Source organism: Triticum aestivum, chromosome 1D (assembly GCF_018294505.1).
Source record: "Triticum aestivum cultivar Chinese Spring chromosome 1D, IWGSC CS RefSeq v2.1, whole genome shotgun sequence".
NCBI lineage: Eukaryota > Viridiplantae > Streptophyta > Magnoliopsida > Poales > Poaceae > Triticum > Triticum aestivum.
The window spans coordinates 3,143,629-3,157,414 of NC_057796.1; the positions used below are offsets into that span (position 1 = coordinate 3,143,629).

A 13,786-nucleotide genomic window follows, 5' to 3' on the forward strand; every position below is an offset into this window, starting at 1 on the left:
TTTAGTAAATGCTTAGTTGGACTAGTTGAATTAGTAGAACTAGTTTATTTTTAGTACGAAAATTTAGGTATATGAGATTTGATAATCTAATTAAAATATTACTATATATATAGCTACCTTATATATTTTAGTAAGAAAATTAATAGAACTAGTTTATTTTTAGTAAATTCTTAGTTGAATTAGTTGAATTAATAGAACTAGTTTATTTTTAGTAAGAAAATTTAGATACCTGAGATTTGATGATCTAATTAAAATATTACTATATGGAACTAGCTACTTTATTTTAGTAAGAAAATTAATAGAACACGTTTATTTTTAGTAAATGCTTAGTTGAATTCGTTGAATTAATAGAACTAGTTGAACTAATAGAAGTAGTTGAATTAGTTGAATTAATAGAACTAGTAAGTGTTTAATGTTTCACCTATATGAACATAGGAAATGTCGTCTGACGACGAAAAAGATTTCATTAAGTGCGAATCCTGTGAAGACCAGCGCGGCCTGTGCGACAGAAATTTCCTTGTTGATGATAGGCGCTTCAGCATCAAGCTGGATGAGACCTTCGAAGTGGATACAGTAAGTCACAACGACAAGTCTTTTTTCGTAATTAAGCATGACTTATATATGCTTCATTTGCTTCAACTTATAATTTTAAATTTTCACTATTCTACTAGCGCATCCCCTGCCATGCAAGAATTTTTGTCTTGGATAAGATAGGTTTCAGTGCTATGGAAACTATGGAGGTAAAAAGAGTTTACCTGAAGACCGAGCATGGTTATACTTTCAACATCAAATTATACAATGCAGACACGTACACCTATTTTGAATGCAAAACTTGGCAAGCACTATGCAAGGCTTATGCATTTGAGCCTGATATGGTTATCACCTTTGATATTCGTCCGGAAGATGATATTGAAGGTAATAGAGACATCTGGGTCGATGTGCAGACGCCTCCAGTTCTACCATTATGTGAGTTTCTCAACCATATTTATGTCTTTGATATTGTTTATTCAAAAATAGTTCACAACTAATTTCTATTGACAGCTTATTTCCATTCAAGCAAACATGTCCGGCGCTTGGTAGACAGGACCTACTACTGTCCCGGAGTTGAACTAAACTGCGAGGAGATAAGTCATTATGTTTCATGGCTTGAGGATCTTGATGCTGTTAAGAGAAATCATTTTCCTGAATTTGAAAATCTTAGTACTCAAAACGTGCGACCAATAGTGATCGTATTGAACTACGGTCACATGTATTTAGGAAAGATGGTAAGATTTTTACTATTAGTCCTCAGTGCATCTTTTGCATACATTATTTTTCAAGCTAAACTTTCATTGCTAAGTATATTAATTACTATACGATGTTCTTCAACAGGGACTCCCGATGACAGTTGTGCCTCAGTGGATCGAGACTAAAGGTCGCATGTCAATTGTTAGCTTACGGCCAAGATATCCTACAGTGCACATGAGTGCATTCAGGATTTCTGAAAGCGATGAATGCTTAATAGTGAAAGATTGGAGCAAAATTGTTAACGATCGCAGAGAAGTACTAGGGGGCACCAATCAGAAGCGCAGCCCACGATTAGGAGACAGGTTCATCTGCATGCTCCAATATGATGAATCAAGAGAGCTATACATGTTCTATGCTATTTTACCTGTGAGAGAGCAGCAGGAGTGATTTAGCTAGTTATCATGCTCTTAGTACTTGTTGTCCTCTCATGCGTGTCCGTGTTCTTCGTCCTGAACTTAATCTCAAAGAGTGATTTGCTTTTGTGGTGTTATGAACGCTTATAATATGATGATGATGATGATGAGTTATTATAACATTTATGAAAGAAACCGCATATTAGTTTCAACTGGATGGATCCTAGCTAAGTAATCAAGTATATGCCATATCCATATTACTTAGATCACTTAGCTAGGATCCACATGCATCCAGTCGAAACTAATCTGCGGTACTTTCACCTAATGATTTAACAACTCATTATAATGTAAAACAATCACTAAATTAAATTGAAAACACAAAACTAAAGGAAAAATAAAAATTAAAACCAAAACACACCCAAACATTTAGTACCGGTTGGTGTTACCAACCGGTACTAATGTCCTACACGCACCCGGGCCTGGCTCGTGCCACGTGGTGGCACGTTAGCGCCGGTTCGTGCCAAACCGGTACTAAAGGGGGGGCCTTTAGTCTCCACTCCATAGTGCCGGTTGCAGAACCGGCACTAAAGGCCCTTACGAACCGGTGATAAAGGCCGGTTCTGCACTAGTGGGGGTAGAGTTTGAACCCCTTTAGTCCCGGATGGTGTCCATCCAATCGTACCGTCCACTACATCTGCTAGCACCGTCCCAGCCAGAGTCACGTTCTATTAAAGTGGCAAAAAGAATTACTTTTTAACTTAACTAAAATCCTAATTCAAATTATTCTAAAAATAACCAAATAAATCTTACTGTGTGACAACAGTCTTACATGTGACTAGGAGCAAAAACAATTAAATTAAAACCCATTTTTAAACTCAAATTATTCACAATCTAGGGTTTGAAGAAAATTTGAAAAAAATTCATATTTAAAACATTCAAATTTGTAAACTAATGGCACAAACAAAAACTAGACAAAATTTTGAATCTAATGCAAAAAGAATCACTCAAAAACATCAAATATCCTAAAAAATATAAGCAATTTAAAACATAAACTAAAAATAGAAAACAAATAACAAATTTCAGAACCCCTTTAGTCCCGGTTTGAGACACGAACCAGAAGACTTCGAAGAAGAAGAAGAAGCATAGCTGTAGCTGGCTTGAGTATTCATCATCATCGTCATCCCAAAGACTTCGAAGAAGAAGAAGAAGAAGAAGAAGAAGAAGAAGAAGAAGAAGAAGAAGAAGAAGAAGATGCAAGACTGGGGTCCAGTTCTCATCTCCTTCATGCTCTTCATCCTTCTGTCCCCAGGGCTTGTCTTCCAGATCCCTGGCAAATCACGGACGATCGAGTGCGGCAAATTCCACACGAGCGCCGTCTCCATCCTCATCCACACCATCATCTTCTTCGCCCTCGATGCCTTCTTCCTCGTCGTCGTTGGCGTCCACATCGAGTTCGGCTCGTCATCATGAGTAGTACAATACTCTGCTTCATCCTGTTCTAGCTGTTTCTTTTGCTCTTTCTGTCTGTTTGGTTCTTGCTTCATGTTAATTAGTTAGCCTGCGCTCAGTCATTGCTGACCTGGGATATGTTACATGGTGGGATCATGTGAAATTTATATTCTTGAGATTTGATGACAACATTACTGTGTATCTCTGGGATCATATTTTTTCGATAATTTTGCTTTGCAACTTTATTTAGTTCTTCGCCTTGTCTATATGTCCTTTGAGGACTTGCGGCAGATCGATGCCTCAAATCAGTGGATCGAATTTGTGTCCTAGCTAGAACAAAGGAGAAGCTGGCAATACTGTCATCTGCTGAACTAGCTATAACACACACAATTCTTGTGGTGGGTATGACCTTAGTTGTTGCATCCGTAATTCCATATATTGATTTTCGTTATTTTCATTCTGCCATCCTATACCACAATTTTTTTTTCTTGATGGAAAGTGAAATATGCAACACGAGCACAAACCCAAAAACTTGATATTGTGTGCGTGTCATCTTCACATCCTCCTCCTTATGGCTCTGGCTAGCTAGTACAACAACGGATGGCCGAATAACCTAGTTGATTAGTGTTGTTACCGTAGCCTCGCCGTGCCTCTCACCGGAGCTCTCACTCTCTCTCGCTCAGGACTAGAGGAAAGGAGGAAGAAGACCGAGGCGCACGAACGCCGCCCGGCTGCACGAACAGCCACTTTTTCACTCAAGCCACAAACTCAAGCGCACACACACACGCACGGCCACGGACCCGGCGCGCCCTGGCTCGCACCCGACGCGTCCTGCGGTGGCTTATGCCCAACACACACCCCCCTAAGCCACGAACTACAGCAGGTGAGTCCATCGTCGTTGATGTCGCCATGGCCGTCGCACCGCACCGCTGCGGCCTCCGTCGTGCCGTCGACGTTGTTGTAGCCGCCGCCGCCCTGACGTCGCTGCCACGCCTGCCACCGTGCCGCCGTGCCCTTCGCGTGCACTCCCCACGTCCCCGCGCTCCCGCCGCGCACGTACGCGGTCTGCGCAACCAGGTCCTGCGCCTCGACGCGGTCCACTCCCGCGGTCCCGACGTGCCCGACGCGTCCGGTGCGCATCCATAACACGCACCGGTCGCGCCCGGCTCGCCGCCGCGCTTATTGCCCTGCACCGCTGCGCCGTCAACCACAGCGCAGCGCCTCCACGGTCGTCGCGCCGAGCCGCCGCGGCCTCTGCGACACCACGCAGGTCCTTCGTGACCTCCTCGTCTCTGCGACCGTCGCTGCTCGCCGCGCGCACGGCATCACGCCACACCACCGTGGACTCGCCGCGCGTTGCTGACGCCACGCGCTCGCCGCGCACCCGGCATCACGCCACACCGCCGTGGACTCGCCGCGCGTTGCCGAGACCTTCATGTCCGCCGCGCGCCACGGCCGCCCCCCGAACTAGTGGCTCTGAATACCAATTGTTGTTACCGTAGCCTTGCCGTGCCTCTCAACGGAGCTCTCACTCTCTCTCGCTCAGGACTAGAGGAAAGGAGGAAGAAGAACGAGGCGCACACAGCAGATATATCCGGCGCACGAACGCCACCCGGCTGCACGAACAGCCACTATTTCACTCAAGCCACAAACTCAAGCGCGCACACACACACGGCCACGGATCCGGCGCGCCCTGGCTCGCACCCAACGCGTCCTGCGGTGGCTTATGCCCAACAATCAGTGCATGCTAATTACATTTACAACTCCTATGTTCCTCCACTGCACTACGTTTAATCTTCAGGTTGGATCTATTTAGGATATCTTGATGAATTTGGATAATTCAGATGCATGCATGATTAATCAAAGGTGGGCAGCCCTCCTTGCCCTCCTTGCCGTCGCGGTGACCAGCACCAATGGACAGCTAGAGACAGGTCGGATCAATGGCAGTGAAAAAGGGTGTCATCAATTTCATCTTGCTGAGAAAGGCCAAGCAAGGTATCGACAGGAAAGAAATAGTTCCATTAGTTTGAAATACTGAAATCCATAAATTAGCTTGACTGAATAGAAAAACCTGTGCCAATCATTGGTCGATAAATGGGATGTCAGCAGACTTGGATGGGTCGTGCATTCTGGAGCAAAGGTCGAAGAGAGCGACATACAGTTGATTTTGCTTGGTAACTATATCCGTGTCTTTTTTTTATTTCGTATCCTTGTTGTTTTTATCCATGCAGAGAAACCTGTCTCAAGCGTTTTATCATATAATCCGTGATACGATAAATAATTTTTTAGAGAAAAGGCCTCAGCCCGGCTTTAAATTAATAAAGGCACCAGGCAACCGAGTAGGACAGACAACAAGAGTTTAGGACGGACACACACCACAGCACCGAATTCAACAGACGGCCACAACCGGCAAAATGGCACGCAGGCCAGCATCAAGAGTCCCCAGATGACTAACACCAAACGACGACAAGTAGCAATACCTACTGCGGCCTGAGTCGATCACCCCTTGAGACAGATATTCCCGAAGCACGAACACGGGAAATGAGCAACTCCACAGCTGCCTTGTTGCCTTCCTTAATCAGAGATTTCCACTGCATCAAAAATATTGAGAGATTGGAAACAACATGAACCGCCTTGTTAGGGAACACCTGTTCGATAGTAAATTTATTTCTGGTCGTCCAGAGGGTCTAGCACATGGCAGGGAAGGCGAACCAAAACACCCATCTGACTTGAATAGACAAAGGAACCAAAAGCGCAAGAAGATTATTAAAGTTAGCAGGCGCCCACGACACAACCATCCAGTCCCTAATACAACTCCAAAGTAGCTGGGCCAGAGGACACGAGAATAGAATGTGATTAATATCCTCTAAGTTCCCACGCAAGGAGCAAAACTCCGAACCCGGGCCGTGCCTCTTCTTACTATAATCCGCGAAGGGCAGTCAGCCCCTCAAGGCCTGCCACATGAAAATTTTGATCTTCGGAGGCACTCTGACCACCTAGATGGGCTTAAACTTAGACACCACTGACCTCGAGGACAAAACACGATAACAGGACTTAACAGAAAAGCGGCCAGAAGCAGAATGGGGCCAAGTCCTGAGCCTCCGAGAGCGCAGGCAACAAGCCGGTGCCAGTCCTCCAACTCTACAGGAGATAGGACCCGGCGAAAGCCGAGGTCCCAACCACTAGCCGCCAGCTCCGCGATGGAGACAGAAGGATAAGTAACAAAAGAAAAAAACAGGAAAGGAAAGCGCAAAGGTCCCATCCCCAACCCACCAATCCAACCAAAAACGAACGGAGGCACCGTTGCCAACAGAGAATTTCACCAAAGCTTTGAAGTCATCCCGAACATTGAGCAGCTAGCGCCAGAATTGAGAAACGGAAGAGCTGGCCACAGGATTGCACATGAGGGGGGAGGAGTGAGGAAAATATTTGGGCTTATGTGGAACCAAAGCTTGCCCTGATCATCTGAAAGAATACGCCACCACCACTTAAGGATCAAAGACTTGTTCATAATGAAAGTGTTAAGGATCCCCAAACCCCCCATACTTTTGGGCCTACACATGAGTTTCCACTTAACCAATCTGTACTTCTTTTTATTGTCCATGGTATTGCAATAGAAACCACCCCGATATTTATCAAAACCGGCATGAATACCCTCCATAAGGCGATAGAAACCCATAACATACATACGAAGAGAAGACAAACACACATTGATCAAACAGACCCTTCCAGCAGTAGAATTGTAGCGCCCCCTCCAAGGCGTAACCCTGCTGGACACCTTAGTTATACGATAAATAATTGAATTTAGGACTAAGCACATGGCTGAATTGTGAAGTTCATAGATCGGCCTAACTGATTGGTGGAGCATGTCGCCGTCATGCAGCAAACAAAAGCCATACTGCTGATACACTTGGTCCATCCAACATGCATGCATGAACAAAAAAAACACCGGTCTGTATACAGTTTTTTCTTCTTATCCTGGAGAAATTAGTCATTCATATATGTTTGTGTGTCCACCTTGTTATTCGAATGGTTGTAGCAAATCAATTGAATTGTCCATGTCATGGACCAGCTAGCTAGCGGTAGAGCTGTTGTCTTGGTCAGGTCACGGGTTCGAGTCCTGAAACCTCTAGCAAAAATATAGAGAAAAACTGCATAGAAAAGACCCAAAGACCCTGCCCTTTTTATGGACCAGCTAGCTAGCATAGTATTGTTTTTGTTTGTGTGACTTTAGGTGTTGCGTCTCCTCTACATACATTGTTTTCCATGTATTATCTTTCCCGTCGGTAACAATCATCGGTGGTTTTTCCTTTATTATCTTTGATTGATGATATTATTCACGCGTATATATGTATATCCACTGTGTTCTTTGAAATGGTTGCAGCAAATCAATTGAATTGACAATGTCATGGACCTCTAGCTACCATGTTGTTTGTGTGTGTGGCTTTAGGTGTTGCGTATCCTCTACACAATTAAGCATTTGCCTTGTGGCCAATTGACCTCAGCACTCACTCTCACAGGGGAAAAGTGGGAGGTGTCTAGCCAGAGACACCTCGCTCTCACCCTCTCACTGTCCATCTGCCTGTCTGTGAACAACAAGCTTGTTAAAAACAAGTGAAATCACTCTTCTCCTCCTCCTTGCTGTTAACCTTGTGTTGAAATCACCTAACTAGCTAGCCAATCATAATCCTCATTTTCTTATAAAAAAGGAAAGAAAGTCCCATGCATGGAATTAAACATGTGAAATTTTAAGAAGTTTTTCTTCCTTGAAGTTGTTGTTCTCTTTACGGATGCAGTAGTTGTTGTTGTTGATGTTGACATCACCTGCTTAGCTACCTAATCATAATTAGGAATTAAATAACCACATTCATGGAGTTAACAGTATGCTAAAAAAATGTCTGCCTAACTGAACGGGAAAAACATGTCTCAACCATTGCAATAGCATCAACAAAAGGCATGTGAATACACTTAGATGGGTATTGCATTCAGGAACAATGGGCGAAGAGAGCAACATACAGTTGATTTTGCTTGATAACTATATTTGTTTCCTTTTTCTAGGACCCTCATAAGTGCCACACGTCAGGTGCATGCATATGGCAACTTCGAACGTTTTTGATGGCAAGTTTAGTTACACAAGGATGGCAACTTTAGTTGACAAGCATGACAACTTTCGTGCTTCAGTTTATTTTTGACAGATCACTGCAATTTGTCATCCTTGCATGACTGGAATTTCCTTCGAAAAACGTCAGGGCCGGAGTGCCACGCACCTGACGTGTGGCACTTATCATTTGGGTTTTTCTATTTTGTTATCCTTGTTGTTTTTATCCATGCAGAGAAACCTGTCTCAAGCGTTTTATCGTTTAATTTAAATCCGGGATACGATAAATAATTGAATTTTGGACTAAGCACATGCCTGAATTGTGAAGTTCTTAGATCGGACTAACAGAATGGGGGAGCCTGTCGCCATCATGCAGCAAATAAAAGCCATACTGCTGATACACTTGGTCCATCCAACATGCATGCATGAACAAAAGAAGAACACACCGGTATGCATACAGTTTTTTCTTCTTATCTTGGAGAAATTATTCATTCATATATGTTTTTGTGTCCACTGTGTCATTCGAATGGTTGTAGCAAATCAATTGAATTGTCCATGTCAGGGACAAGCCAGCTAGCATAGTACTGTTTGTGTGTGTGTGTGTGTGTGTGTGTGTGACACTTCAGGTGTTGCGTCTCCTCTACACACATTGTTTTCCATGTATTATCTGCCCGTAAAGTAAGAATCATCGATTGTTTTTTCTTTATTATCTGTGATGATATTATCCATGCGTATATATGTATATCCGACATGTCCTTTGAGATGGTTGCAGCAAATCAATTAAATTGTCAATGTCTGTGTGGCCTTAGGTGTTACTTATCCTCTACACAATTAAGCACTTTTTCCTCCCACAGAGGAAAAAGTGCGAGGTGTCCAGCCAGAGACACCTAGCTCTCACCCTCTCACTGCCCACCTGCCTGCCTGCCTGTCTGTTAACAACAAGCTCATTAAAAACAAGTGAAATCACTCTTCTCCTTCTCCTTGATGTTAATCTTGTGTTGAAATCACCTAATTAGCTAGCTAATCATAATCCTCATTTTCTTAAAAAAAGAAAGGAAAGAAAGTCCCATGCATGGAATTAAACAAGTGAAATTTTAAGAAGTTTTCTTTCTTGAAGTTGGTTGTTCTCTTTATTGATGCCCTAGTGCTTGGTGTTGTTGATGTTGAAATCACCTACTTAGCTACCTAATCATAATTAAGAATTAAATAAACACATCCATGGAGTTAACAATATGCTAGAAAGAAAAACGTTGATCTGCCTAACTGAATGGGAAAAACATGTCTCCATCATAGCATCAACAAAAGGCATGTGAATACACTTGGGTGGATCACGCATTCAGGAACGAAAGGGGTTGAGCTTGTCTGGTGAATTTTATTTTTGTCTTCTTATCATCGTCGATTTTATGGGAGCAGAGAAAGACTAAGCAAGCAAGGAGCCGGCAGGAAAGAAAGTGTTTCATTGTTTCCCCACGATATGAGAATAGATGAAATCAGGAATGAGTATGGCTGAGTTGCGTAAACTGTAGATCGGCCTAACTGAATGGGGGAACCAGTCTCCATCATGCAGCAAACAAAAGCCATACTGCCGTTTCGATACACTTGGATATAATTAAGGAGCACAAACTGATATGCAGCAGATCTTGCTTGGTAACTCTTGTCAGTGTTCTTTTTCTTGTTATATCCTCGACGATATATTCATCCATGCAAATAATGGCTATTTTTTTAAAATAATACATTTTTTAATTAATTTTCATAAATATTACGCTGGATAAAAAAATTTCAAAAATAATACACCGTCGGCCCGTTGCAGGCCGACTGGGCCTAGTCGGCCCACAGCAGGCCGATTGGACTCCTGTCGGCCAGCTGTAGGCCGACTGGAGCTAATTGGCTCGCTGTGGGCTAATTTTTTTGCAAAAAAATTAGGCATAAAAAATATATGTTTTAAAAAAAGTTAATTATGTAATTAAAAAATGTTAAATGTGTATAAAAAAAATGTTCCTGATGTATACAAAAAATGTACAATATATATGCAAAAAGTTGACATAAAAAATATGTTTTAAAAAGTGTTAAGCATGTATTTAAAAATTGTTAAATTTGTGTATAAAAAATGTTCCTTATTTATACAAAAAATATAGAATGTGTATGAAAAAAAGTTGATACCAAAAAAATATGTTTGAAAAAAATATTAATCATGTATTTGAAAAAATGTTACTTATCTACACAAAAAATATAGAATGTGTATGAAAAAAGTTGACACCAAAAAAATATGTTTGAAAAAAAGTTAATCATGTATTTGAAAAAATGTTCAACGAGTACACAAAAATGTTTCATGTATTGGAATGAAAGGTTAAACGTGTATAAAAAATGTTCCAGCTCCGGATCCGGTATGGGAGCATCACAGACCTAAGTATGATTGGTTGCTCTTTTTGTATGGAACTGGAATATTTTTTTCAAACATATTTTTTTGGTGTCAACTTTTTTTCATACACATTCTATATTTTTTGAATAGATAAGAAACATTTTTTATAGACACATTTAACAATTTTTAAAAACATGCTTAACACTTTTTAAAACATATTTTTTATGTCAACTTTTTTGCATATATATTGTACATTTTTTTTATACATTAGGAACATTTTTTTATACACGTTTAACATTTTTTAATTACATAATTAATATTTTTTAAACATATTTTTTATGCCTACTTTTTTTGCAAAAACAATTAGCCCACAACGAGCTAATTAGCTCCAGTCGACCCACAGTGGGCCGACAGGACCCAATCAGCCCACAGTGGGCCGACAGGGGCCAGTCCAATCGGCCTGCTGTGGGCCGACTAGGCCCAGTCGGCCTGCAACGGGCCGACGGAGTATTATTTTTGAAAAAAATTACCCAGCGTAATATTTATGAAAATTAAAAAAAAATGTATTGTTTAGATATTTCGATACGTTTTTTAAATATAAGTTTCTAAATAATGTATTCCCTCCATTTCTAAATATAAGTTTTTTAGATATTTCAATAGGAACTACATATGGATGTATATAATCATATTTTAGAATGTAGATTCACTCATTTTGCTTAATATGTAGTCTGTGTTGGAATCTCTAAAAAAGGCTTATATTTAGGAACGGAGGGAGTATAGCATATCCACTGTGTCCTTTGAAATGGTTGCAGCAAATAAGCGGAGTTGTCATGTCAATATGCCATGGCATGGACCAGCTAGCTAGCTAGCATATTGTTTTTGTGTGTGTGGCTTTAGGTGTTGCGTATCCTCTACACGCACATTTTTCTTCTCCACCTTTTCCTCATTTCGCCCTCCGCCACTTGTTCTTGCTCGGTGGAAAGCGAAGTTTCAGGCACGGCCATAAAACATGAGAGACCATCATCATCTTCTTCATGCAGCTTCCTGAAGGTTAATCGCAATTACATCTCCCGCATTGGTTCCACTGGATTGTATTCTAGATTAAGGTACGATATGCTCGAATAGATAAGAAAAGTTCAGGCCAAGTCGTTGTCAGTTGGGAGGAGATATTGGTCACGCAATGAGCATTGCCAGTTGACCTCAGCACTCACTCTCATGGAGGACAGGACGAGAGTGAGAGGTGTCCCGCCAGAGAGACCTCACTCTCACACTCACTGTCCACCAGCCTGCCTGCCTGCCTGCCTGTCTGTTATCAACAAGCTCATTAAAAAAAAGCAAAATTGCGGTTGTTCTCCTCCTTGATGTTGTTGTGGCATTGAAATCACCTAGATATAGCTAGCTAATCATAATTGTTTGAACTCCCCATCCATGGAGTTAAACAAGTGAAATTTAAAAAAGGTTTCGTTTCTGAAGTTGTTCTCCTCGCTCCTGTTGTTGTCGAAATCACCTATTTAACTACCTAATTATAAATGGTCAAAGAAAATACACAAACCTTCCCGCCAAGTTAGGGTTTCCTTTTCACTTTCGTGACTCCGGCGGCTAGGGCACTCATTCCCTTCAGGCTTCGCCGGTGAGCCCATGGATCCACCTCCCCTCTGCGTGCCGCTCAGGCGGCCGTGATGGGGAAGGGGGATCTCGGTGCCTCGACTTTGGGTAGTAGTTTAGGTTAGGGTTTTTGTTCTCGCATAAGCGGCGTTTAGGTAGATGTCGGTGGTTCATTTCGAGTTGGTCTTCCGGACATCGATTCTCATCGAGTTTGTCCATCGGGATGGATTCGATGGAGCTCCGGTGTAGATCCATGATGTCTCCTTGGTGTGATGAGGTTACAGTTTCTCGTTGTTTGTGTGCGATGATTAGATTTGGAGTCAGATGTTTTAGATCTATTCAAGGGTTCAGTGGCGATGATATCAGCTCTAGTACGCCGCACCTTAGGGGCACGTGCATGAAGACTTCCCGACTGTCATCAACGAAGTCAAACCGGCTCAGGTAGAGGAGAGCATCAATAGCTGCGCATAGATGGCCACTCCGACGGTGGCAGTGGTCCTTCGGTTGTGCTCGATTTTATTTTATTATGTATATAGGATGCTTTGCCCTTTTTACAAACCTTTGTAAAAGATCTAGGTCCTTTTTCGCAAAAAGGACTACCTAATCATAAGATTTGATTAAAAAAAATTCATGCATGGAGCTGCTAACAGTATATAATAATTTAGAAAAAAACTTTTCTTTTCTTTTCTGAAGCGCAAGTGCAAAAGGCGTGACTAGAAAATACAAGTGCAAAAGGTGTGACTAGAAAACGGGCGATGTGGTCGTAGGCGGTAGGGAAAGCGAGACGTCACCAACCGAATGGCGATGAAAGGGAGCCCTCACGCCTTTCCCTCCACAATCACACCATCCTTCTCTGCTCTACTCTGCGCCCCCGCTCCTGTTCTGCTCTGCTCCATTGCCTTCCTTTCTCTGCCGCGAGGAGCTAGCTAGAGAGAAAGAAAGAAGCTTGCCGGAGTCGGAGAAGGGGAGGGAGAGGGAGGATGTCGGACTGGGGGCCGGTGGTGATCGCGGTGGTGCTGTTCGTGCTGCTGTCGCCGGGGCTGCTGCTGCAGCTCCCCGGGAAGCACCACTTCGTGGAGTTCGGCAACATGCACACCAGCGCCATGGCCATCCTCGTCCACGCCATCATCTACTTCGCCCTCATCGCGCTCTTCGTCATCGTCATCGGCGTGCACATCACCACTGACTAGAGACCGGCTGAGCTCCATCACCCCGGCCGGCCAGCTCCAATTAAGCTGCTCTTCCCCTTCTTCCGTTTTCTTTTTTTCATCCGATCCATCTGACTCCTGCCTATCTTCTGTTCTGTTCTGCTCTTGCTGCTTGCAACTACTTGTAGTAGTACATGTGATCATGTTTGTTTGTTGCCGCGTATGTAGCTTCTTGATTAATAAAGAGATGTGTTTACTCAATTTTCCATGGAGTGGCACATACAAAGTTATTTAATCATCTGAAGCTCTAGATTAACCGGTAGATGTGTACATATAGTAAGGTTTGCATTATTTTTTTTCTTGCAAAGCAACGACCTTCTTTTCAGCTACAGCGCTTTTCAACTACCCCTACAACCCTCCCTTGTGATATCCAGAGTATGGATTGATTATAATCAGTAGTTTTACCCATGTGTTATTCTTGGGTTCA

General features: G+C 42.6%; 2 protein-coding genes across 2 annotated transcripts; both read left to right on the forward strand.

The window, feature by feature from the left end:
- The first annotated feature begins 2,839 nt into the window (after positions 1–2,839).
- LOC123161923 (uncharacterized) lies at positions 2,840–3,319 on the forward strand. Its single transcript, XM_044579737.1, has one exon. The coding sequence runs from the start codon at positions 2,892–2,894 to the stop codon at positions 3,108–3,110; it is 219 nt and encodes a 72-aa protein (XP_044435672.1). The 5' UTR covers positions 2,840–2,891; the 3' UTR covers positions 3,111–3,319.
- Positions 3,320–12,930: 9,611 nt separating this feature from the next.
- Positions 12,931–13,560, forward strand: LOC123179795 (uncharacterized). Its single transcript, XM_044591679.1, has one exon. It carries the CDS (start codon positions 13,132–13,134, stop codon positions 13,339–13,341), a length of 210 nt encoding a protein of 69 aa, XP_044447614.1. The 5' UTR covers positions 12,931–13,131; the 3' UTR covers positions 13,342–13,560.
- The last annotated feature ends 226 nt before the right edge of the window (positions 13,561–13,786 follow it).